The 27008-nt window shown below is 50.1% G+C and overlaps 1 protein-coding gene across 2 annotated transcripts in view; it reads left to right on the top strand.

Moving 5' to 3' along the window:
• The first annotated feature begins 8200 nt into the window (after window positions 1–8200).
• The window catches only part of ZNF423 (zinc finger protein 423), a 319514-nt gene continuing 300706 nt past the window's right edge, over window positions 8201–27008 (top strand). For both annotated transcript variants that reach the window (XM_036880775.2, XM_036880774.2), the window contains exon 1: window positions 8201–9626. In XM_036880775.2, coding sequence (XP_036736670.2) covers window positions 9587–9626 — 40 coding nt within the window. In that variant the 5' untranslated portion in view covers window positions 8201–9586. The remainder of the gene's footprint in view (window positions 9627–27008) is intronic.

Below are 27008 nucleotides of genomic sequence, written 5' to 3'. Positions count from 1 at the left end.
AAGATCTGAGCAATTGGGGTGTTCCAGGTGTCAGGGACTTGGCTAGACAACTCACATACATCAGTCCCCTTACCTGCCTCGCCCAGAAGACCCATGAGGCCACAGATCTTAGTACCTTGCCCAGCTGGATCCCCAACATCTGGCCCAGTGTCTGTCACAGAGTAGACCACAGAGGTTGCAAATAATTATTTGTTGGGGAAAGAAAACAAACCCTTGCATTTATTGATAGTAAGAGTTGCCTTTTTGGAGCACTATCATTAGTGCTTTACATATTGGCCCATTTAGTCCTCATAACAGCCCCACAATGTAGGTAACAGCATTTTCCCTTTTTCAAAGATGGAGGGACAGGGGCACAGAGAAATGCAGTAACTTGCTGGGAGGCAGGGAGAGCTGAAAGCACAAAGCAGGCTGTCTACTTTCAGGTTGTCCCGTGTCAGTCTTACTACTGAAAGAAATGATACCTTACCCCACACAGCAACCTCAGGATATTAAGGCCCCTTGCCTGCTTCCCCCCGTACCCCTAACATTTCTTTGCTCCCTGCTATTGGAATTGGGAGCCTTGGCTTCAAGAGTCAGTTCTGTCATTAGTTGGCAAAATGACCTTGGGCAAGTCGATTGCCCACTGAACATGAATTTCCCCATCTTTCCAGCCAGCTAGTTGGACTACATCAGCTCAAAGGGTCCTTCAGGTCTAAAGCCCTGCATTCTGTGGCTGTAATGGTGGGAGGGGGAAGTGGTCTGTTCTTTCATTTTCTGCCCTTGATAAACAGGCTCCCCAGGAGTCCTTGGCTTTGTGGGATGGCGGCTCAGCTCCCAGGAGCAGGAGAAGGTTTGGAGTGCTGGCAGAAACTTCTCAAATCCTCCCTTTGCTCCTGCTGTGGCCTTGGCTCTGGGCAGGGGCCCCAGGGCCTCTCCCAGTGGGTGATGGAGGCTGGAGCCGCCTTTGTCTGCCGCAGGAGGCCAGCCAGGCGGCTGCGGCTGCAACAGGCCCCTGCCCAGGCCTGGAAGGTAGTTTTTTTCCCTGTGTGTTGCAGCTGGGACCGTTTATAATAAGAAAAAAAGAGAATGACCAGGCCAGCCGGCTGGAAAATAAAGAGACTTAAAAAGAAAAGGGCTAGGCTGTTCTCCTGTGGAGGCTTTGGTTAAGCAGAAAGTTTTAGTTCCTTTCTGAAAGGCATTTGGGCTTTTGAAGTCCCCTGCGGGAGCTCCCTCTAGCCCCTGGGAAGCCAGGCCCTGGCATGTCCCAGTGTGCATGACCAGGATGGGGCTGGGGCGCTCAGAGAAGGGAACAGCAGGCCCTGGGAAATACTGTACCAGGCGGGGTCCACTGGGACCCCAGCCCAGGCCCCCTCTGCTCCTCGCCCAAGCCCTACCACCTCTCTTTGGTGGCCTTTTGCCTGAATTTCCTCTGCTCCGTCTGGCTCTGACTACTGGACTGGAACTGGCTGGGTCAGAGGGTGGGAGTAAACCCAGATCTGCTTCCTCATTTAGTCAGAGAACCAGAGAGAGCTCACAAACTGGAAGACTGAGGCAGAGAGAGGGTTTGCCTGAGGCCACCCGGGGAACCTAAACTTGCTGAATGGCTGTTGCATGTGCTTTGCCTATAAATATTAATAGTAGCTAAAATGTATCAAACACTTACAGTATGGAAGGACTCATTAGTGAAACCAGGGAACTGGATGATAAAAAACACGTTTGTGTCCTAAGGCTCCTCACACCAGCTCTCTTGTCTTGTTTTAGCTGGTTCTAGTCCCTGAAAATAAGTTCTTGTCAGGCTTCAGCGTGGTCACAGCCATACCTATCACTGAAGAAGGATTACAATCAAAACATAGCATTTATGAAGCACCTACTATGTGAGAGGAGCTGTGTGCCAGGCATGTTGCAGCTTTAGCCCTTTCATGCCCTCCACACATCACTGATGCAGGTCAGGGGGGGTACTATGTCATTGCTCACAACCACCCCATGGCTCTGGCATTATTCTCATTTCATGAATGAGGTTGCTCTGCCTCGGGATTCGAGTCTGGACTCTTTGGCTCCAGAGGCTCAGCCCTTTCCATGAATACTGTGCTACATGGTGCCCATTCATGTCTGTCTAGAACCTGCCTCTGGCTTCTAGAGTGGTCAGTTTGCTTCCCCAGTCACCACCATTCACTGGTCATGAAATGGGCACCTTTGTGTGATGGGACTACATATCAAAATCTAGAGCTCTGCCCTGAAGTAGCTTCCAAACTACTTGGGTGGACAAAGAATTTTACCAGTTGGCTACGTTGTTCATCTGAAGCCCTTCATGTGAAAATGGTTGATAGCACAGAGATGCAATGGGCACTTCCTCTGTGTGCCACACAGAATAACAATTTTTCTCCCAATGCCCTCTAAGTTCTGAGCATCAGCAGGGCACTGGAGATGTAATGGGGAGACTCAGTCCTGATGGTCCTGCTTCCCTCCTTCCTGCCTGTGCACATTGGGTCCCCAGTTATATGTCCCTGAGGCAGGGACTATATGCACTGATGCTTTTCTGAAATCTCCATGGCATTTTTCTTAGGCCTGGGCATCTTGTAGGTTCTTTGCATGGTGATGAGGCAGGGTGGATGGAGAAATGGTATGTGCACAGTACCAACCAAATATCATTTTTTTTTTGCAAAATGATCTACGCCAGTTTGGTCTTTCAAACTCTTTGGTCCTTTTTGGTAAGTAACAGCGATCACAAAGGAGGTTGGTGGTGGCAGAAAGTTTATGGCCACATAATCTCTCTACCAGGTTATAGTGAAGGCAAGTCTCTGACCAAATCCTGCCACATGCTGATCATATTAAGCAGGGCCACCTCAAGGACAAAACAGGTCCACAACCAGTTTTGTTAGCTCAGACAAGTCCTAGCATTCTGTCCTTTCTGACCACTCCTGTTGTGAAAGGTGCACTCCAGACTAGTCCCATCACACTCCTGGGCAGGATTGTGTCTTCTGCTGGGCACCATGCAATTAGAAATCCTACCTAATGGCTGGACGCAGGACCTCTGCATGAAGGATCAAGCTGCAGGGCCCTAAAGGTGCAAGTTACTCCAACCTCACTGGATTTTACATACCCTGTTCAGGCAAGATGGGGAGCGTCTCCAGACCTTGAATACCTTTAATTTCACCAATGACAGCCCCTTTCTAAATCGATAACATTTTTTGATATCCTGTTTGCTAATTAGCAATTACAATGGTGGCTGATTGAGCTACTGATGGCTGAAGGTTTTGTGACCAGTTCTGGCATGTACCCCTGCCTGATACAACCACTCCTAGTTAAAGCTTAGAAAACTGGGCATCTATCACTTTACTTACATTGTATATGGAATTGTTTCTTTCTAAGTGAATCACAGATATTGTTAAAAGAAGTATCTCAGGAGAACAAAGCAACAAGTGACCCAGAGTCAGGTGATCCCACACTTGTCTGCACCACACACTGGGGCAGCTAGAAGTGGTCTGGGTGGAGGCCCTCAGGGGTAGGGCCAGGAGTTTTAAGCTTTCTGAGGGTGTGAGTCCACTGGGACTCTCCTGCCAAGTTGGTTTCTTTGCTGCCTTGTGGGTGTTCCCTGCAAAGACTGCTGATGCTTGGAGAATTAAAGAATTATAATAATGATGATAAAATAGAAATGGCTTTCCCAGCTGAACAGAAACTGTAGAAGACAAGGAGGTTCCCACACCCGACTTATTGTTTTTGGCACTGTACTCCCACAGTCTCAGGGAGGCAGATGTCTGGGCCTGCTGCTGGCCTCTTTGAGTTGTGGTCATGGGGGGGTGCACTGAGGACCTTTGGGGAATTTCAGGAGCATCTGTAGGGATTTCCCTCCCCGAAACGTTAGGCTTAGAACTAAGCACAGAGGAAGGCGCTCTCTATCTTCCCTTGCTGTGTTCTGAAGCCTTAGAGGTTTTAAGACCAAGTCCTGTGAGAGGAGCCCTTAATGCTGCAAATACTGGCGTGGAGGCAAGGAAGACCCAGACAGTGGGTGGCTGCTGGTTAATAATCAGAATGCCAGGCCACCTCCTGATGGTTCAGGACAGGAGTGCCCAGGGAAACCTGGACTCTATGAATAGATGGATCATTCAAATAAAACCAGAATGTAAAAGAGAAAAGGGAAAATCAAATCGAATACTCTCAAAACACAGAGCCTTCTCAATAGACCTAATGCTGCTGGAGAACTTCTAGAAAGCAGGGACATCTTTCTGTCTCAAAGGAACACCAGGGGAAGGAGGGACTTGTCAGTGCAAGGAGAGAACCTGCATTTTTGTGATTGGCATCTCTCTCTAGAAACATGGTTGACCTTGAGGAGTGAAGGTGAGACAGGAAGGGAGGAAAGTGGAGGTCTGATAATGACTGTCAGAACTCGTGGCTTCTCTCTGGGCCAGACAACACTTACTAACATGATATCCTCAGGAGAACCCCATGAGATCTGTACTATCTCTATTCCCATTTTGCACATGAGAAAACAAAGGCCAAGAGTGTCTGTTGCTCCAGGTTCTCCAGCAAGGCAGTGAGGGAGGCTGGATTGGGAGATGGATCAGAATGGCGCCTAAGCCTGGCTATGACTAGCTCCTGTGGCCCTTTGAGATGAGCTGTGACAACCCGCTTTCAGAATCATCCAGTTCCTTTCCACCTCAGGCCCTTTACACACACTGTTTACTCTGCCAGGAACTCTGTTCTCCATCCTCTTCCCTGAGTCCTTCCCCATCCTCCAGGCTCTCAGCCAGACCACCACTGTGACCCTCTGTTTTTTGGCCTCATTTACACTATATTTTTCCTTCTTAGGACTGTTCAAACTGTAATTAAATAATTATTTATGTGATCATTTATTAAAAGTCAGCATTGCCATGAGAGAGCAATCCCCGGCTGGGAGGGGCTATGGTCCTTTTTTTCCATTGCTTCCCTCCTGGTTTTGGTGCACAGTAGGCACACAATCAATTAGTGAATGTGGGAGTAACAAGTGAGCAAAGGAATGAACTTATTTCCTAGGGGAAGATTGGGGGGTTAATTTTCTCTCCCCAGAATGACTGTTCCTTATAGGCAGATGAGTTTTCCCAGTAGACAGTATGACTTTCACGTAATAAAATGGTAAGCAGAAAGCACGAATTCTAGATTGTATGTATTCAGGTGACTGTTATTTAAAGTAAGTGTGTATGTGTGCATGTGTGTGTGTCTGTGCGTGTACATGTGTAGATGGTGGGAAGGATGTCATTTGGTCATTCACTACAAAGCACCTGTTGAACAACTCTGGAGACTCTTCAGGTATGCTAGCTTAGAGGTCACTATCTTATTTTACTTTACTGTCCTACCTTGATTTTGCCACCCATAGCCCTTCCTGTGTTCACCAGACTGCTCTGGATGACACTTGCCTCTTTTGAAACTCAAGGAAGAAGCCTCACTTGCTGTGTGTCTGTGGCTACATCATTAGGAGAGTGCAGAAATGGTGGGGAGAGGCAGGTACCTTGGGTTTACATGGGCCATCTCCTCCAGCGAAGTTATGACTTGGAAAGAAGATGCCCACTTATGTGAACAAGGTCTTATTTGTTTTTAAAAACATCAATTTGTAATTTCTCTAGCATTTATGATGGTGGCTCCTTCCAGTTTACAAAGGTTTCTCCTTTGGGTGGGGCAGGGACAGCTGTTCATTTTGCCAGTGAGGAAGAAGAGGCCACAGGGGGCCTTTCTCACCATGGAGAGGCCCAGACCCCTAGATGTCCTGCTGAAAGTAGGTAGGCAGATATAAAATACCACCTAAAAATGACCTTTTTCTGCTTCCAGGTCACCAGACTGTTGAGAGGCAAGGCCCAGGAGGTAGGGCAACTAGCCCTGCCCTCACCCAGTGCCCTGAGACCCTTTGGGTGGGAGCTATTGGCTTTGGTGCTCTGGAATTTTCCTTAAAACAGCATTTTTCGGGAAGGAGTTAAAAATGAAACAATCTTCAGAGAAAGCTGATGGGGCTGAGGCTGTCATGAGGTCAAGCTCCCTCTGCATCCTGACTGCCACTGAGCTGGGAGACCTCAGCCAGGTCTTGCAGGGAGGGGTGAGCGTCCAGACGCGAACAGGTGTGACTGCGATGCGCAGGACAGAGTCCAAAAAACTTTGTGTGCTTCTCCAGGACCCTCAGCCCTTGTGAATTAGTTCGGGATGGGATGTTGCCCCGCCCCGCCATCCTGTTCCCCTTGCCTCTGGCCTCTGGGTCTTCTGCAGTTCCCTGAGGGTAGAAGAAGGGCAGCACCGCGGGTCTCCAACCGTCGGTCCCCGCCCGGTGGCCCCCTCCTTTCCTCCAGCACAGCCCTTCCCCTTGCCCTCCTTTTGTCTGTCCCCTCGCTCCCGGCACCCGACTGGGCAGGATCCGCAGCCTCCAGCCCCCCAGAGAGCTTGGGCAGGCGAACCGGGGGCTGCTCTCCGCCCCCTCCCCCTAGGAGAGGCAGCCCGCGGCGGGGGCACCCTGGAGCTGAGGCCAATCGCCCCCCTCCCCCAGCGTGTGCCATCTGCCGCCTGTCAGCCTCTCTCCGCGGGCCTCGATCCCAGGCGCCGGCGGGGGTGGGGGAAATGCTGCTTCGGCCCCTCCTTCCTGGCTCCTTCCCAGGCGCCTCGCGGCCTCTACCCTCGCTTTGGCCCTCGGCGCCCCCTCGCAGCCTAACTCCGGCCATCCCTGAGCTGCGGCAGGCGGCTCCCACTTCCCTTCTGGAAGGCCGAGATGCTGGATGCTCTTGGACGCAAGAGCTGGGGAGGGCGGCGGCGGCCTAACTTGGGGAAGGGAGGCAGCCCCCAGAGTCTGGGTCCCAGTAAGGGACATCTCTGTCTGAACGTGGCCCCTCTGGGGATCCTCTCGGTGTCACGGTTTCTGTCTGTCTCGGCGTCGCGTTTCGCGGGTCATCCGCCTGTACCTCAGAGACGGCCTTGAGCGCGCCAGCTTGGTTCCCCCTCCCCTTCAAGCCTTACCCCGCACCCACGCTCCCTAGCCATGGGGGTGCGGGGGTGGCCTCTACCTCTGCCATCAGCCCAGCACGCAGTCGGAGCCCGCAGGCCCAGAGACGCAAGCAGGGCCGGGTGGGACCGCTAAGCGAGCCGAAGGGGGGTGCGGGCCGGGCTGGCGGGCAGGCTGGGGAACGGCGGGGCGCAGGCGCCCTGCTTGGGTCGGGCGCCGCTGCCCGGCCGGCCCGGGCTCGGCTCTCCGCGGGCAGCGAGTTTTTCCGTGAAAGGTTGCCCTGGGTAACTCGTCTCCGAGGGGACACAGCCCTCCCTCCTCCAAGTGGCAACTTATCGATCCGCGAGATTGATAACCCCCAGCGCCGCGCCGCGCACCCGCTTCGTTCTCCCAGCTCTGGGGAGAGCCGGCCCAAGGTGGCGCCACTTGTCCGGGAGGGGGGCAATGTCGGGCCCTCTCCCCAACCCTGGACCCCACCCCAGCCTGCAGCTGGGGCGGGGGCGCTGTGTAAGGCTTCAATGGAACGGTTTAGGGGAACCGCCTGGGGAGGACTTTTCCGAAGTCTGAGCCCTTCCCTCGCATGGTCTGAGACCGAAGCCTCAATTAGTTCAAGAGCTGCAGGGACGCGAGGCGCCCCCTGGCGGTTGGGGCAAAACTTTGTGCAAAGTAGACCTGGTTTATTTCTTCTGTCAATTGTGGGGGAAGGCGGTGCTACTGCAATGTTTTGGGGCTAAGATATTCCTTTTACTGTCTTAACTAAGGAGTGCGCAACCAGACGCGGGAACCCTACAAATGCTGGTGTCAGGGGCGAACAGAATTAGCCCAGCGCTGGATGCGTTTGTGGATGTGGGGCAGAGATGGTCTTCAAACGCCGACTGGTGGGCAGAATTCAAGAGCGAAGAGCCATGTTCAGGGAAAATTCATGTGCGTGGGGGCATAATGGAGGTAGCAGTGCCAGGGCAATTCACCCCCGTTTGTTCCCCCCTCCAAACACACTTTTTTTGCAGTTTGTGATGCTAATGCATCTTGGCGAGCTTGGCAGCACTAGTGGGCCCTGGATCTGTTCCTTGCTCCCGCCCCCGGTGCCGCCAGTGCCCAAGTCGGGGCCCCGCGTGTCGGTGCGGTGCCCGCGCCCGCGCCGTGCCTGCCGCCGCCGCCGCTGCCGCGGTCCGGGTTTTGCGGGCGGCCGGAGCTGTATTTCCAGCGCTGTCCATCGCTCGGTGCTGTTGGCCCTCTCTCCGTCTGATCCGAGCCGGAGCAGTGCGGGGCGCCCCACGGGATCAGAGCGCTCCCCCGCCGGGACTCCGCTCCTCACATCCTCCTGCTGGGACCCGGCTACATTTCCAGCCAAGCCTGGCTTTATTATGTGTCTCTGCAGTGCAGCCCCAGCAGCCGGATCGGGAGGAGGAGAGCCAGCGACCACAAAGAAGACAGGAGCGCAAGGGAGGCTGGCGGGCGGGCCGGCGCCGGCTGGAGCGCGGAGGAGCCGGGGCGCAGCCGCCGCCGCCACCGCTGCCCGGGAGGACGGGAACCCGGCAGCCGCCTGCTCATCCTCCTCCACCACCGCGGCCGCCACCCCCCCCCTCTTCGAGCCCCTGGCCCATGGAGGCAGCTAGCGGGGCCGGCGACTTGGCACCGGCCTGGGGATCGGCTGCGCGCCGCGCGCTGAGCACCGCAGCCCGAGGGCAGGCAGCGGCGGCCCGGCGCACGGGCTGAGCAATGCCCCGGGTACCAGCGTGCCTGCCCGCCGCCGCCTGAGCGCCCCCGCGCGCCCCTTCCTTCTCCGGGGGGCGAGCGCCGGACCAAGCCGAGAGCCAGAGAAGGGGGCGTGAGCCAGGGGCCCCGAGCTGCGGCTTCCGAGCCACTGCGGCCGTTTCGAGCCCCCCAAAGTAGGCTGAGTTGAGGGTCACCCCTCCCCATCCATCATAATCTCCAAACCAGGCGTTTGGGTATTTTTTTAGCCATTAATATTTATTATTTCTTGGTGCGGCGGGGGATATTTGAAGGCTTTTTTTTTTTTTCCGGGGGGCACTGAGCTTCCACGCTCACGACCGCCTCCCGGTCTCCTCCCCCACTGAGACCCCTTCTATTACAGCCCCGTTCCCCCTCCTCATATGGGTTCATTGTGAGCTCCGCACCGGGCTGCGTGGCCGGACGCCTGCAAACTTTGCACAAAAATCCGGCAAGGGGCGGAGGAGGAGAAGGAGGAGGAGGGTGAGGGTGGCGGTGGGAGGGAGGGGGCCGCAGGGGCCGGGGGCCGGCGGGGGGTGGGGAGGAGGAGGGGGGCGGCTTTTTTTTTTTTTTTTTTTTTTTTTTGCATAACTCGGCTCGGCCGAGTGGCCTCCGGACTCCCCGCGCCGCTGGGACCGCCACTGGGACCGAGAGCCCCCAACTGCCGCATTGCAACAGGCAGGGCCCCGGCGCGCCCCCCGGGCCTCCCCCCGCCCCCGAGTGTCCTCGGCCAGCCTGGGCCGATCCCCCCTGGAAGGCCGCCCCGGACCTGCGATCCGTTCCCCACGGCCGCCGACCCGGCTGCAAAAAAAAAAGTTTCCGAGAGGCAGGCGGAGGAGAAGGGGGAAAAGGGCAGCCCGGAGCGGCGGGGGGCGGCGGGGGGAGCCGGCCGCGGAGGGCGACGGAGCGCCGGGAGCCCCGGACATGTCCAGGCGGAAGCAGGCGAAGCCGCGCTCGGTGAAAGGTGAGCGAGCGAGGCCCGGCGGAGGCGCGAGCCAGCTAAGCGAGCGGGGAGGGAGGGAGCGAGGGAGGAGGGACCGGCGAGCGGGCGGGCGGCCGGGGACCCGCGCGAGCGAGCCGAGAGGAGGAGGAGGCGGAGGCGGAGGCGGAGGGAGAGGGGGAGGAGGAGGCCCGGAGCAGGAGGCGGAGGCGGTGGAGGGGGCACGCCGCGGACACCCTGCCCGCCCGCACCCTCTCCGGGCCCGGCGCCGCCGCCCGCGGGGGACCCGGGCCTGGGGGCGCAGCTGAGGGGCCCTCGCTGCTCTCTCCGAGCGGGCCCCGGGCCCGCGTGGCCAATCAAGGGGTGCGGGCCCGACTTGGCGGGGATTGCGAATCTCGGCGGCGGGCGGCGGGAGGAAGGAAGAGGCAGCGAGGACCGGCGCCCGGGAGGCCGGCAGCTCCGAGGCCGCTCTCGTTGGGTGCCGGGCCTCGTCGCCTTTCCTCGGCCCCCGCCTAGTAGCCCCGGGACGCCGAGGGCGGCGGGCGTCGCTGGCGCGCGCTCCGGCCGCCCGGCGCCCCCTCCCCGCCCCCTGCCGGGGTCCCGCTCCCGGCCCGGGCCCCCGCACTTCCTGCCTCCTCCACCGAGGCCAACCGGGCCGGGAGCCTCCGCTAGGAGTTCATTGTCTGCGCAGCGCCGGCAGGACGCGGGTCCCCAGGGGAGCACAGCGGCTGCTGCGCGTGCCCCTCCGCGGAGGGTGCTCAGGACCCGAACCTGGGCACGCACATCCTCTACACCCAGACCGGTTTCCTGTATCGGGGCCCCGGAGTGCACACGGTTGTGAGGGCACACACGCACGCACACACGCACGCACACACACACACCACTTGTTTTTTCGTCTTCTTGCTTTGGTTTCTATTTCCACCGGAGGCCCCTGGCTCGAGTGGGCCCCTGGAGAGCAGAGGCCTCCGGGAAAGTCAGCTTGCGGGCGACTGAACCCCTCCCCTGCCCTTCTCTCTCCATTGGCTGGCCTCTCCAGGCCTTGCCTGCTGCTTTGTCCCGATTCCAACCCCTCGGGTGGGTGCCCAGCCGCCCAACCGCGTTGGGAGATGATGGAGGAGGGACAGGATGAGAGCTGCTACAGCTTTGGAGCCCGAAGTCCCGAGGCCCCTGTCCTCTCCCAACTCCCCTGATGACCTCTGGCCTGAGCCCAGTTCTGCTCTGAAAAGTTCATTTCCTGGAGGCCTGCGCGGGAAGGCGCTGGGGCCCCGCTCCCTTCCTGCCAGCCTAGCTGCTGACTGAAATGGCTGGGACCAACTAAATCTGGCAAGGAGCGTCCTGAGACACCCGCCATTGCTTTCCTTCTGAAGTCCCAGGAGATTGCGGGGCACCCTGCTCAGCAGGCGCCCCCTGTCATCTTACAAGCTGACCAATTCAGTCCAAACTCTCAGCAACCCCGCTGCTCCTTTTCCTCTTTTTCCTTGAGAGAAGTTGGTCTTGTTCCCCTCACACTGGCAGGCATCCCAATCCAGGATAGCCTGGCCTCCTCCACAAAAGTGGGGGGCCAGGGGGTGTTCTGATTGAGGGACAAGGAAACCAGAAGAGAGACCCCAAGAAGGGGACAGGCAAACAGTAGATGCTTGTCTTTTTGCTGAACAGAAGGGCTGTGGGGCTTGACATAATATTTGATTTCTTTTCTCTTTTCCTGGCTCACTGCTCACTTCTTCAAGAGCCACTTAAGGTGGCCCAGAAGAAAATGTAGAATTGGAATCTCTGGTTGGAAAGGCAGTTTTGTTTAACTCGGGCAGTTGATTTTGAGTAAATTCTACATATAGGAGCAGATATTTTTGGTAAAGGAAGATGCAAAGTGTACCTAGCTCTAACCTCAGTTCGTGCCTACAAACCTCCTTATTTTAGAAGGCGAGAGACAGAAAGCAAAGGTGGACCAATTTGCAGATGTGTGGGTGTTTCAGAGTTGCTTGAACCTAATTCTAAAACACTCTGTATCTGAGAAAGACTCAAGAACTGGTCTTCAGCCTTTCACGCAATGAGCCTTGACATGATTTTTAATGAATCTCTCTAAAAGTACATGTGTGTATTTATAGCAGACAATTCAAGCTAATTGATGGAGGAAAGAGAGAGCAAAGTGGGAATAAGACCAGTGTAGGCATTTTGAAAAGTGTTGTAAATATCAACCACATGTACCTTTCTGCCCTTGGAGTCCAAGATCCTGTTTTTCCTGTTGTTCTTCGCATTTTCCAAAAGCAACTAAACACTTGTCTCTCACCATTCTGCCTTTTATTCAATTTACAGGGGTGAATAGTGTGGAGATGTGGCCACTTATTGAGGAAAGAATTAAGAGAGAAGATAATTTGAATAGATAAGAGTTACAGCAGGTGATGGATTTATTGCTTTTCAAGAACTGCCTTCCCCCACCCCTTTTCTCAAGCAATATTCAAAAGTGTATGCTTGAGTGTGGACAGATCCACATCAAGCTCTTAAAACAAAAAGGTTTTCCCCTTTAAAGATGCTTGAAGGTGGTGCTTCTTAAGGAACAGTGGTGCCTTTTAAATTTTATTTTATTTTGCTTCCACTGCTGTGTGTCAGGGCTAGCGGATAGGCATTGTGGACTTCCCAGCCCTCACAAGCTGCTGTGAAAGTCGCTTGACTGTAATTCATAATTGATCTCGGAAATGTGAAAGCCAGTAGCAGGAAGGAAAGACAGAAATCTGACAATTTCTAATGGATGCTCAGAAAGTGTGATTTGAAATCACAGGCATTGCTGCTTTGAAAATCAAATCAGCCTGGGCAGGGGTCTCACTTCTCACTCACCGACACAGCCTCCCTTCTGGAGTGGGGGGTCACTTGTCCCTTTGGGATGTGTGTCCTTCTTTGGAAAACCCCTTTTCTAGGGAGGACACCCAGCAAATAGTGAAGCGGGTCGGGGCAGTAGGGCAGGCTTCATTAGTTTCCAGAAGACTTGTGATTAAAAAAAAACAACACACCAAAACAACATGTATGTATAAAAGTCACATTTTCTGACCGATTTTCCCTCCCTACACCATTCTCCCTCTCTGTGTTGCCTGGTGCTGTGGTGTGGCAGTTGTGAGATGATTTGTTCCCTTTGATAATTTTGGCCTCGTTCTCCAGGGCTGTTCTCATCATATCTCACTGATGTTATTTCGGCTGATGATATCAGGTGGTTTGCTAATCTGTTTCTCTTCACCCACACTGCTTCCTAAGGTCCACGAAACAGCCTATTCATTTATATGGAATATTAATGACATCTTTTTGCCAGCCTCAGTTTAAAACTTTTAAATAATTTGTAACACTGTTGATTTTCTCCATCTAACAACTGCCTGTTAATTACAGTTCTTAATATTAATTAGCATGCAGGCTGTATCCATGCACATCCCCCCAACCCCAACATCCAGAACTACCCCCAATGACTTCTCTGCCTTTCCTGCCATTCCATAGCTCCTCCAAAGTCCGTCTTCTAAATTTGGTGGTCTAGGGACTTGGGAACAGTGTAGTTTGCCACTGCTCATGTTTCCATGGAAATAATTGAGATGTAATAAATATAGGCGTTCTGAGGTTAGGTTTTTTGATTCAGCTGAGACCACATACAAGTGTAAATTGTCGAGATTTATTTGGCTAAATGTACATGATCTTGTAAGAAGGGCAAAACAAATCTAAATGGGTTCTTTTGCTTTCTGTGTGGACTGGGGCAGCTGACTTTTAATCCTCATATTTAATCCCTTTCCTCAATTAAGGCACTGATTTCCAGTTTTGGAAGGAATTGTCACACTCTAGAAAACATCCTTTGTGTCTAGTAATTGCTGTTTAGATTCTTACACCTGTTTCCTTGCAAAAACTTAATAAGCAATAAGATAACTATATGCCTTTGGCAGGAGGACCTTGCTAAATGTTAAACCATAAGGTACCTAGTGTGCATCAATAATGAAAGGTGCAAAATGCCGGTGACTTTACAGTCATAAGGTCATTCAGCAGAGCCAGCCTGCCCTGGCACTGCTATGGCATGCTACCTCGTCTTAACAGGGGGAGGAGGGAGAAGTGGGAGAGGAAACAGGAGTGCAGCATCTTTGAGTGCGTGCATCATTCCTGGAGACGAAAGGCTGGGGATCTGGTTCATTCTAATAGAAAGTTGCAGTAATTGCTGTATCAGTAGCCAACTCTTAAGCTGGTGGCTGTGGAATTCTTCCCCTGATGTAGGATTTAATAGTCTGGCAATTAGATGCATTGATTTCTCTTAACTGTTCTTTTGGATGTGTAAAGGAAGGGAACCTGCCGCTGGAGTTGGTGCAGATGCACTCACTGCCTGGCTCTTGGAAAAAGGCTGATTTAGGTGGTGCTAGTTGGACACAGTGATTCTTCATGGCAGATTTGGGGCCAATTCCCTCTTTTAAAACTTCTGCCCATTTTGCAGTGAAATGAACAGCACCTGTTCAAATACTGTTTAAAAGTAAACAATGCTGTCCAGTTATGTCTGAAAAGTAAGAGCATCCCTTTCTGTTCAAGATGCTTATTGAGTAACATCTCTGCCTTTGAGTGACTGGACTCACTTGCATATTTTTGGCAGATGGTCTGTTGGCTACCAGAGGGAAAAATCACAAGACACCTTGACTGTGAGTTCCAAAGGGACCCCCTGCTGGAAATCAAGTGAATTCTCTCACTCCCTCCTCCTCAGCAGTCTGGGGCCTTGGGCCACCTAGACCAGCAGCTCTGTCAAGCTCTGAAGAGGTGTGGGGACATGGCATCTTGGACCCTTTCACAGTCTGGTGGGCTGGGCAACTTCGGTGGCTTGGAAAGTGTGTAGATAATGAACTCTCACAAACATTAGAATCTCTTAACTCCCTGCTCGTGGACCTGCAGGTTTCCGTAAGCGTCACTAACTTCTGGCATGCAGGCATCTAAAACTGCCTTGATGGTAGTAAGCAAGCAGAGAATGGTTAGCTTTCCTGATGGCTCCTTTTTAAAAATTTTATTTTTAACTAAGGTGGATGGGTGGGTTTAGTTAACTCTTTGTTTGGCTAAAGTTAAGATGAATTTACCTTTCCTGGACCTTGTCCATGGTACATGGATGTTTGCAGAGAATGTTATTTTCCTGTCTCACAAACGTTTGCAATAAATATCAGGGCTCCTTTATTTTCTGTGGGTCTAGGGTAATTACAACAGAGAAAGACTGTTAGCAGCTCCCCATTGCTGCGGGTAGCCGGGGAAAACCTTTATACATCTTGGTTGGTGAATCTGACAATTTCTGCAAAGTCCTGTCACATTGCAAGGGCACTTTGTATATAAACGTGTTAGTCGGTAATCAGAGTAGTTTTGCACCCAAAATGGACCAATTCAGCCTGAATTGGTTACATCCCAAGTGAAGTTTGGGTGCTGTCTACTGTGTTGCCTCTGCCCACTGTGGGAGAGGTAGGGGGAATGGGGTGGGGATATGTGGATGGAAAGTTTTGATCCATAGCTTACCTTCCAGGATCTGTGGCAGTCAACCACTGGGGTTGTACACTCAGTAAATAAAAATACTTTACCTCTTTCAAGGAGCGCCAATTAGCTGATTGCTCTGTGTGGCTGGCTTTAAGGAGAATGCTGTTTTACCTATCTTCTTGCACAAAGGTTTGATTTTTAATGTCTTGTGAAAAGGATTCTCTTTGTCTTGATTGATGTCAGGAATAAAAGCATGATGGTAATATCCCTTTGAAAGCTATTGTATTGTCAGCCTTGGCTGACAGCGGGAGGGCCTCCCAGCGTTATAGATTAGTGCTGTGAAAACACTGACATTTTCTTTGTTACGATGCTGTTGTTCTACTTGCAAAGTCAATTACACAATGTTGGAGCTCAGTTACCGAGTTGACTTTGGAAGCGCAATGTCTTTCATTCTCTTCTTGAAGATATAATTTTCCTTGATTGTTTTGTTTTTTTGTTTTCTTTCTTTCTTTTTTTTTTTGACCTACCTCCCTCTGGTTACTAGCCTTCCCGCCAAAGTCTGAGCATGTTAGCTAGGCAAACTCACTCTGGTTTCAATTGTGATAAGTCAAATTCAAAGATTGCTACATCATTATCTCTGAATTCTTCTGCTCATTCACATTTCAGTGGCTTCTTAGTGATATAGTGACTACAGCAGCCAAGATCTTTAAAAAAAACATCAAATGAGTTTATGGTGTTGATAGTCTCTTATTAAGTGGTTGTTCTCTGGATTTGGGGTCCTTGAAGTTGGCAAATTCAGGGTTTTCTTTCTTTTTTTTCCTGTAGACCCTGACTTGGGCTGAACCAGATTCCTGGGATGATGGACCCCAGCAAGCAATTTTTTGTTATAGAAGATTTTTAAGCATCCCAATCTCAGAAGCTGGAGCTGTTGAGTTTTGGACTTAGAATCCTGGATGACATTATGGCAGGGGTAGAAGGGGTCTCGTCCCATAAGAGAATCGCATCATCCACCCTTCTCCCTTTGCAGATAGTAAATGCAAATTATAAGGCTTTCCAGATATACCTTTGCTGGGCACCTTGGACTTAGGAGTGATTTGCATTTCCATCTAAGGGTATGAAATCCTGCTCCTGAAAGGGAGGCAAGCCTCGAAATGTCCAACGCTGACAATGGTCAGCGTGAGTGATTTTTAAAATCTTTTCCCCACTCCTTTCCATGCCTTCTCGAGAAAGAGAAAAACCTAACTTCCTTAGGTCTCTGAACTTGGCCCTAAAGAGGCAGTTACCTGAGAGTGGCTGCTTGTTTGGCTGGACTCCAGATGACAGGAACCCATCAGGAAACTCCGTCCGAGGGCACTAACTGTGGGGCCCGAAGTTACTGTGAACCACCAGACAAGAGCCTGGGTTCGCCAGCAATTTGTCAGGACTAATTTTGTTTTTCTCCAATAATTGAAAATTAATGTCTTGAAGTGAAAGCAGATGTTCATGTCATCTTCTGAATTGGGATATAAAATGGGGCTCTTTAGATAGGCTCACTAATTTTACAGCAATCTTTCACAGTTGGTGGGGGTGTCGGGGCTGATGTCACCTAAGGACCAGGGTTGGAGGATGAGCGAGCCCAGCCTGGCTGCACGATTGATCGGTGGACGCGGCAAAACCTCAGGAATGTAGGCATGGTGGGAGCATCCGTTTGGAGGGAGAAAATGTAAATAAAAATAGTTCTTTGGGCTCTGAAACTTGGAGAATTCATTGTTTTGAATACTCTTTTGCACAAGAACTATTTACTGCGATAATTAAAAGCATTAGGCTGGGCAAGGTAAGGGGAGCCTTCATTTAGTGAGGGTGGATTCATACAGATTAGAGTGGATCAGCTAGAGTAAGGCTGGTTAATAGCGGATTCCTAGGCCAGATCTACAGATGCTCACCTTGGTGAGATGGTCTGGGGAGGGGCTCAGAACTCTTTTTTTTTTTTTTTCTTTTTTAAAGTTGAGGTAAGATGTACATAACATAAAATGTACCATCATAGCCATTTCTTAAGTGTGTGGTTCAGCGTCATTAAGTACATTAGCATCACCATGCAGCCATCAGTACCATGAACTTTTCATTTTTAGTCAGCACCCAGGTGGTGGGTGGGCTGGGTTCCCAGCTGACCACCGTCTGAGGAGGTCATCCAGTTCAAGGCCTTCAATTTCCAGGGAGAGCACGGGACAGTGATCCAGGCAGTGAAGTGACTCTGGGGAGCTGGTGGTACTTTCCCTTTCTAGTATGAGAAGTGAGACTGGTGGCCCCATGCTAGGGCAGAGCCTGAGGTTGGACCTCATCAGAGCTGCGGGGCTGGGGACAGGACAGGAGGGGTTCTCAGGAGTTGAGTGATCTGGTGATCATTCTTAGGATAAGAATGTTCTTTCTCCATGGAGACATCCTTCCTTTGGAGATGGGGTTTGGCTGGGTGTGAGTGTGCTCAGTGGCCCCCCAGCAGGGCAGATGCCCTGGGGCTCTCACATCTGCCTGCCAGGACCCAGGCAGCTCTCCCCCGACTCACCCAGCCCTGCGCACTTAGTTTCAGTTTGTGCTGAGCAAAGGGGAGGAACAGCTCTTTTGGAGCAGCCACTTGGTTGTCTTGATTCTAGTCCTGGGCACCGCCCACCTCTGGTGCACAGGTCTGGGCACTGCAGGCTCTTACACTGTTCTCTTCCTTGGAGGCGTCAGGCACCTTTTCTGCCCGGTTTTCTCTGTAATTGAAATTTGCCCTTTCGTTACCTGGGCATGAATTATTTTTTGCAACGTTGTCATTCCCTATCCTGCTGTGAGGTTTATCTCTTCTGTTGATCCTAATTAAAAAAAACATACTGTTCACCTAACTCCTGTTGCACTGAATTTTACCTGCCTGAAGGCAGAGTGATGGCCATCTGGGCCTGGTTAGGGGGCAGGGCAGGGCTGGGTAAGGGAGTGTGGTGGTAGTGGCTGCCACATCCAGGTGGGGTATACTCCCTTGGCCTGGAGCCACAGGGTCTTGTAGCCACCAGCAACATATAACATATTTCTGGCTCCTGAACTAGAGATGTGGCTTTGTCCCTAGCCCCCTGGGGCTGCAGGTCTGAACTTGGGGAGAGAGACAATCACCAGTGCCAGAGAGTCCCCAGGGAAAGGGTGAGGAGGAGAGCAGGCTCCCAGCGGGGTGTGGGGTGGGCAGAGATGGAAAGGGGGGGCAGGCTCCTGTCACCTGGGGTGGAGGCTGCAGAGTACAAGCTTCTCAGGGGAGCAGTGAGCAGTGCACACATTCTAGTGCCCAGGACAGCTCTGCAGATGCCCTCTGCTCCTCAGGGAGAGAGCGGCCAGCCAGGGTCATGGCATACGTGTTGGGAAGATTCAGACCTTTACTATTTTTGCTTTTGAACTTTTTAGAATCCAGAAAATCCCAGGGTGAACAGGAGGCCACTTCATTCAGACTTCGGGTGTGTTTCTGGCATCCTCTGTTTCATCCAGCCTGGGCTCTCACACTTTCACTCATAGAGGGAGCCCACTACCTCCACGGCACACCTGAGCATTTCTGGATTGAATCTCACATGTTTTTCTTCCCATTAAACAGCAGTTTGCCTGCTGTAATTTTGGGTGCACTGGTCCTGGTTCTATCTCCTGGAGGCCAGAGGGAGTAACTCAAATCCCCAGTTCCCCAGAGCAGCCCTGTTGAGAGCTGGCGGAGCTTGACTTGTTTTACTCACTGGGGAGAAGGATCTCCACGTAGATGTGGTTAGCCTGGTGGGCCTCCGGGACTCACACTTTTTCATGGGGTCTTCACATGGGCTTCTGGGTCCTTGGGTTTAAAAAGGACTTCTTATGTGAATGAGCAAATGTGTAAACTGTTGAGCGAATGCATGAATGGGTGGGCAAGTATGAATGAGTAATGGCTGAGTAATGAGTAAATGAATTCCTGAGTGAATGAGTGGTGTGCTGATAGGGTGGCTGGGGCTTACTGCTGGCATCTTTGATGATCTCTCCTGCCCCACCACCCCTCTTCCCTGCCCCCATCCTTTATTCAAGTTCAGGAGGTGAGAGATGCCATAACCTGGAGGACTGGGAGCCCTCAGGCCCCTTGGGGTTGAGGATGGCTTGTGCACATTTCCCCTCCCCACCCCCATTCCTCCTTAGTCCAGACGTGGGGGTTGCTGTACTTTCTCCTGTGAGATTGTAGCAACCATCTATTGAAGGCTTGTGCCAAGCATTGTGCTAGATGTAAAACATTGCTTTTAAATGATAAAAGCTACATGAGATGTTCATACTAGTTTGAAATAAAACAGAACTTGTAATTGAATAAATTTCCTATCCCATGCTTCCTCTGCCTTCTTGCTACATGGCCAAGGGAGCTTTGGACTGGACGGAGTTGACCTGGCTTGGTGCTGACCAGGGCTCTCCCGTCTCCACTCAGCAGCCTCCATCCTGCAGGGATGGCCTTTCCTGAATTACACTAGGAGTGGGGGATGGAGTCAGGGGAAAGATGCAGGCAGGAGAAAATGAGATGTGTGTGCAGGGCACCTGCTCTCAATTAAAACTCAGGAAAAAAAGGAAGACCTCACTGATGGTCTAAGTCAAGACTGATTTATTTCTCTTTGGGAAAGGGTTGTGAGTTGGGGGAAACAGGCTCCGTGTTCTTGGGCAAGACAGCTTCCTCTGTGGGCCTCCGTTTCGCTGTTCATGAAATGGGATGGAACTCGTTGAATTAACTACTTGTCTTAGGTAGCTTAGGGTCTTAATTCCTGAAACATAAAAAGGAGAAAATAAAGAAGCTTTGTCTTTAAAATAATGCAGCATAGAAAGATATTATTAGGTCTTTTCAAGTTACTCTCAAGTGGCCAGTCAGCAGAGTGAGAAGCTGCAGAGGTGGCTCTCGGGTGTCCTGCAGCAGGGCAGCTGGGTTCCTCCCTTGCTGCCCTGGCCCTTTGGGAGTTGAGGGGAGCATTGGGCAAGAGAAGTATCAAGGGCTTGATTGTGATGTTGGTACTTTTTCAGGTGTCTTGAGAGTTCTTTTGGCTCCAGGGACTTTGCCAAGGATTGTTGGAGCAAGTTCTCTGGTGTGTCTCTAATCAGGGACAAGGTGGGCAAAGAATGACCAGGTGCCATGTATACCTGTCCAGAGCTGCCAGCATGGCCAGCCCTGATCCCTGGGGAGGCCATGTGGAGGGACAGTGATGACCAGGTACTTAACCTGTGCCAGGCCCTGCCTTCAGCCCTTCCCAAATGTTCCCCAGTTCTCACAACTGCTCTCTGATTGCCCTCAGTGTTGGAGGCACAAACGGAGGCAACAGAAGTCCCTCCCTCAAAGTCACATGGCTGAAGGCAGCAGAGCTTGGACTAGCCCTGTCTTCCAGCTCCAGAGCCTGAGTCAGTAACCATTACCTTTCTTTTTAACTGTCCAAGGGGCCAGAAAAGACACCAGAGAAACTCACCTTTCTCCAGGGGTGGGGGAAGTCCCTGGGCTCTGGGCTAGGGAAGAAGGCCCTGACAAAAGGCACAGTTCTGTCCTGCTCCCCACCCCTCTATGTAATCTGCCTTTTGGGCTGTTCATACTCACATCTTATTAAAAAAAGATTTACATATCTTAAAAACATAATTTAATCCTCCCCTTTCCCAGAGATAAGCACGATTATCCATAGCTGTCTTTCTTCCAGACCTTTTCTGTGGTGCATTTACACACAAACATATGTATATACACCCATACATTTTAAAAGTAGATAATATCATACACTCCTTGACTACACTTTCTGTTATTTGCTATTTTCAGGCAGCAGTGAGCTTCCAGTCTTAGTTGCACATTGGTACCATCTTAGGTAGTTAAAGAAATCACATCATCTGGACCTCACCACAGACCAAATAAGCCAGAGTATCTGAGGATGGGGAACCTAGGTCAGTTTATTTTTAAAACTTCCCAGGTAATTTGAATGTGCAGCCAGGGTTAAGAACCATTAGTCTAGGAGATACCATCATGTCAGTGTTATAGACTTACTCCTCTTCAATAGCCATAGTTCTACAGAATGGATGTACCAGAATTTATTTACAGTACTCTATTGATGGACTGTTAGTTGCTTCCAGTTTTTTGCTATTATAAACGAGGGTGCAGGGAGCATCCTCATTTATAAATCTTTGTGTTTCTTAGGCTAGATTACTTAGAATGGAATTGTTATGACAAAGGGTAGTCACTTGGAATATTTGACAAGTATTTCCAAATTTCCTTCCGCAAAGGCATACCAATTTTTATTTTTATTTATTTTTATTTTGGTATCATTAATCTACAATTACATGAAGAACATTGTTTACTAGGCTCCCCTTCACCAAGTCCCCCCCACAAACCCCATTATAGTCACTGTCCATCAGCGTAGTAAGATGCTGTAGAATCACTACTTGTCTTCTCTGTGTTGTACAGCCCTCCCCATGCCCCCCCCTACATTATACATGCTAATCATAAGGCCCCCTTTCTTTTTCCCCGCCCCTATCCCTCCCTTCCCACCCATCCTCCCCAGTCCCTTTCCCTTTGGTAACTGTTAGTCCATTCTTGGGTTCTGTGATTCTGCTGCTGTTTTGTTCCTTCAGTTTTTCTTTGTTCTTATACTCCACATATGAGTGAAATCATTTGGTACTTGTCTTTCTCCACCTGGCTTATTTCACTGAGCATAATACCCTCTAGCTCCATCCATGTTGTTGCAAATAGTAGGATTTGTTTTCTTCTTATGGCTGAATAATATTCCATTGTGTATATGTACCACATCTTTATCCATTCATCTACTGATAGACACTTAGGTTGCTTCCATTTATTGGCTGTTGTAAATAGTGCTGTGATGAACATAGGGGTGCATCTGTCTTTTTCAAATTGGGCTGCTGCATTCTTAGGGTAAATTCCTAGAAGTGGGATTCCTGGGTCAAATGGTATTTCTATTTTGAGCATTTTGAGGAACCTCCATACTGCTTTCCACAATGGTTGAACTAATTTACGTTCCCACCAACAGTGTAGGAGGGTTCCCCTTTCTCCACAACCTTGCCAACATTTGTTGTTGTTTATCTTTTGGATGGTGGCGATCCTTACTGGTATGAGGTGGTATCTCATTGTGGTTTTAATTTGCATTTCTCTGATGACAAGCGATGTGGAGCATCTTTTCATGTGTCTGTTGTCCATCTGGATTTCTTCTTTAGAGAACTGTCTATTCAGCTCCTCTGCCCATTTTTTAATTGGATTATTTGTTTTTTGTTTGTTGAGGTGGGTGAGCTCTTTATGTATTTTGGACGTCAAGCCTTTATCGGATCTGTCATTTACAAATATTTTCTCCCATACTGTAGGGTACCTTTTTGTTCTATTGATGGTGTCTTTTGCTGTACAGAAGCTTTTCAGCTTGATATAGTCCCACTTGTTCATTTTTGCTGTTGTTTCCCTTGCCCGGGGAGATATGTTCATGAAGAAGGCACTCATGTTTATGTCTAAGAGATTTTTGCCCATGTTTTTTTCTAAGAGTTTTATGGTTTCATGACTTACATTCAGGTCTTTGATCTATTTCGAATTTACTTTTGTGTATGTGGTTAGACAGTGATCCAGTTTCATTCTCTTACATGTAGCTGTCCAGTTTTGCCAGCACCATCTGTTGAAGAGACTGTCATTTCGCCATTGTATGTCCATGGCTCCTTTATCGTGTATTAATTGACCATATATGTTTGGGTTAATGTTGGAGTCTCTATTCTGTTCCACTGGTCTGTGGGTCTGTTCTTGTGCCAGTACCAAATTTTCTTGATTACTGGGGCTTTGTAGTAGAGCTTGAAGTTGGGGAGCGAGATCCCCCCCACTTTATTCTTCCTTCTCAGGATTGCTTTGGCTATTCAGGGTCTTGGGTGTTTTCATATGAATTTTTGAACTATTAGTCCTAGGTCGTTGAAGAATGCTGTTGGTAATTTGATAGGGATTGCATCAAATCTGTGTATTGCTTTGGGCAGGATGGCCATTTTGATTATATTAATTCTTCTTAGACAGGAGCATGGGATGAGTTTCCATTTGTTAGTGACCTCTTTAATTTCTCTTGAGTGTCTTGTAGTTTTCAGGGTATACGTCTTTCACTTCCTTGGTTAGGTTTATTCCTAGGTATTTTATTCTTTTTGATGCTATTGTGGATGGAATTGTTTTCCTGATTTCTCTTTCTATTAGTTCATTGTTAGTGTACAGGAAAGCCACAGATTTCTGTGTATTAATTTTGTATCCTGCAACTTTGCTGAATTCCGATATTAGTTCTAGTAGTTTTGGAGTGGAGTCTTTAGGGTTTTTAATGTACAATATCATGTCATCTGCAAATAGTGACAGTTTAACTTCTTCTTTACCAGTCTGGATTCCTTGTATTTCTTTGTTTTGTCTGATTGCCGTGGCTAGGACCTCCAGTACTATGTTAAATAACAGTGGGGAGAGTGGGCATCCCTGTCTTGTTCCCAATCTCAAGAGGAAAACGTTTCAGTTTCTCGCTGTTCAGTATGATGTTGACTGTGGGTTTATCATAGATGGCCTTTATTATGTTGAGGTACTTGCCCTCTATACCCATTTTGTTGAGAGTTTTTATCATGAATGGATGTTGAATTTTGTCGGAATGCTTTTTCAGCGTCTATGGAGATGATCATGTGGTTTTTGTCCTTTTTGTTTATGTGGTGGATGATGTTGATGGATTTTCGAATGTTGTACCATCCTTAAAGGCTTACCAATTTTTACCTATCAATAATAATGTGTGATGCATATTTCTCCTAGTACTTGCCCATATAGAATGTTTTTTTCTCCTTTTTCTTCCTCCTTCACCTTCCTTTTCTTTTTGCCAAACTGGCAAGCAAGAAATAGCTCATTGTTTTAATTTGTACTTTGTTGATTACTAGTGAAGTTGACTATTTTTCTTGTGTTTATAGACTGTTTTTATTTCTTCTAGAAGAGGCACTGCACTGAATGTGGAGCTTGGGGGTTTGGGCATTTCTTTCTGTCAGCTATTCTTTTATTCATATCTCTTCCTTCCATCCATCATACATCCATCTATCATCCATCCATCATCATTCATCCAGTCGTCCATCCATCCATCCATTCATCCATCATTCAACTATCTATCATCCATGCATCGTTCATCCATCCATCCATCCATCCGTCTGTTATCCATTCATCATTCACCCATCCGTCTGTCCATCCGTCCATCCATCCATCCATCCATTCTTTCATCATCCATCATTCATCCATCCATCATCATCTAACACCCATCCACCCATCACCCATCAATTCATCTATCATCCATCATCCATCATTCATCCAACCATTATCCATCCATTTTCCTTCCCTCTTTCCCCTTTCCCTCCCCTTTCTTTTTCCTTCTCCTCTCTTCCCCTCTAAATCCTGAGTATTTTACTCAAATGAGACACTTAGCCTGGGTGTTAAGGAGGAAGCAAAGATGAACCAAATAAAGGCCATGCCCTCAGGGATCCCACAGTCTGGAGAGGACATAAGACCTTAACTTCAGAACTAGATAGGGCAGCCCAAAGTAGAGGTGTGGGTTGAGGGCAAAGAGGTTGGAGGGATTCCTTTTGATAGGCAGCAAGGCCTGGAAGAGGGGGTAGAGTTTGATTTGGGCCTAGAAGAATGGAATTGTAACACCAAGAGCAGCTAACATTTAATGAGCACTTCCTATATGCAGACACTGGACTATGTGCTTTATAGCAGTATCTCATTTTATCTTGACACTTCTGACTGCTCAGTTGGGAACCTCAGGCTTTCTTTTTCACAAGCAATAATGAATCTTAGAGAATCCTGAGCTGAACTCCCTTCTTATGCGATTGATCAGACTTTTCCTAGAGAGGGCAAGTCAGATGTCCAAGATCATACAATAACCTTGTGGCAGAATTGTGTCTGGGGGCAGGGTAAGGATGGGGGAGCAAGGGCACATCTTGCTATTGCTAATGACCCAGGCCAGGGCCTGCCTTGGGAACAACCTGGGACCCTCAGACTTCTGGGATGTTGGGGGGAGATTCTGAGCAGGCAGACCTGGGTTCCCACCCCTTATTTCACCCACTTCCTCACCATATAATGGGTGAGCCTCAGCTCCACTTTCTGTGAAATGGGATCTCCATTCCCAGGAGAGGTGTGGCAGTGAAACTTCCAGACCAGTGAGAAAGGGCTTTGTAAAATCAAAATGGTTGTCTGGAGAGGTGGGGTGGGACTCACACTCTGGAGCAGCCTAACTTTGCCATTCTCTCTCTCGCTCTGAGTACATTTGTGCTCAGAATGCACCTCCAGAGAAAAAGGGTGGGAAAAAAACCTAGCTTTTCATCTATCAACTGGCGGGGCGACCCTACCCTCTTGGAGTGCCAGGTGGTGAATGAGGCTTCCGCATCCCTCATGTCCATTCTTCCTGCCTCATCAAGGACAGCTGCCCTTCCTTAAGGGGCACACTGGCCAGTCACAGAGAAGAGGACTGTGGGAGGGCATGTGCACCACGATGGGTGTGCATGTGTATGTGTGTTCACCTGTAATATGTGTGCACATCTGTGAGTGCCAGCCCCCACGGGAAGAGACTTTCGTCAGTGTTTGTATGGTTTAGACTATCAGTACAGGGACAGAGAAAATGCTCATGGGTGGTAGACTTTATTCCTGAATTTACTTCGTATCAATTCATTTAGATATTTCTGGAATACCTACTCTGTTCTAAGGACTATGCTGCTCCTGAATCCACAGAAAGAAAGAAGCAAGTTCCTCCCTCTCCTTTGTAAGGTTCTGTTTATCTTCTATAAACTCATGGTTGTGAGAGTGGGAAATGTGCCCTCCAAAATGTATTCCACGATTTTGTTGATGTTCCATCAAAAGAATAAAAAATGTGTTCTGCCCAAGTGCATTTGGCCAACACTGCATTAAGCAGTTAAGAGTTTTTAAAACTTTCAGGGCTTCTCAGAGCCTTTAAAATGCTAATGTAGGCCTTTCTCAGAGATAATTGTTTCTGATTTCCAAACTTATTTGATCACTTGTCATGGACCCCTTTTATCTGAGTTCAGGCTTTTAACAGCTACCATTTGCCTGTTTGTTCACTCATTTGTTCATTTATTCATCCCACACATATTTATTGAGCACCTAATATGTGCTGGGAACTGTTTAAGGTGCTGAGGTCACAATGGTGAACAGTTTATTCGAGCGGGGGCGAAGGGCCATCTACAAGTATACAAATCAACAACGTAATTTCTGGGAAAGAAAGCGGGTCCTGGGATAGGCAGAGAGTAATAGGGGAGGCTGTCCAGACAGGGAGGTGACACTTGAGCCCAGGGTGATTGGGGGCAGCCAGGATGGGGCAGGGGCGGGGAGAGGAGCAGGAGCCTCCATGTCTGTGCTTTGAAGGGACTGGGAGGTGAGGGGCTTTCTCTGGCCGCTGCCCCCTCTTGCTGGGAGGACCCAGCCCTGGGCCAGCCTCATCGGTTTCCGCTGCACTGTCCAGGAAGTCTTCTCTTGGGGGAGGCTCAGTTTGATGGGGCAGTGGTGCCCCTTCCCCATCCCGAGTCATGCAGTCCTATCTCCCTGTCACCACGGAGGGCCATGATGGGCCCTCCTTGGCAGGCTGGCTTTCAGCACCACCCAACAGAGCCCTTACCTGTCTGGGTCATTGCCCTGTCCCCAGTGCCTGGCACTGGGCCCATGAGGCCATGAGACTCCCACAGCCCATTCCCTCAGAGGCCCAGCCCATAATCCAGCCCTTTTCCAAGGCAGTGCTGTGACCCAAGGCCGGTGGGGTGGGGGAGGGCAGAGATTTCCGGGGCCAGAGGTGGGATTGGGGCCTCTAGGGCCCTCCTGGGGTCTGTCTGCAGAATTGCTGGGTGTGATTTGGGTCCTGGGAGAAGAAGGTATGGGATGGGGAGGCGGGAGAGCACTTAGAAGTGCGGCGGGATGAGGAAAGGTCACGGATGGGAGAGGGCGAAGAGGTATGG

The sequence above is a fragment of the Manis pentadactyla genome, chromosome 15 (assembly GCF_030020395.1).
Source record: "Manis pentadactyla isolate mManPen7 chromosome 15, mManPen7.hap1, whole genome shotgun sequence".
In the NCBI taxonomy this organism is placed as follows: Eukaryota; Metazoa; Chordata; class Mammalia; order Pholidota; family Manidae; genus Manis; species Manis pentadactyla.
This window is presented reverse-complemented; position numbering and strand designations above follow the sequence as displayed.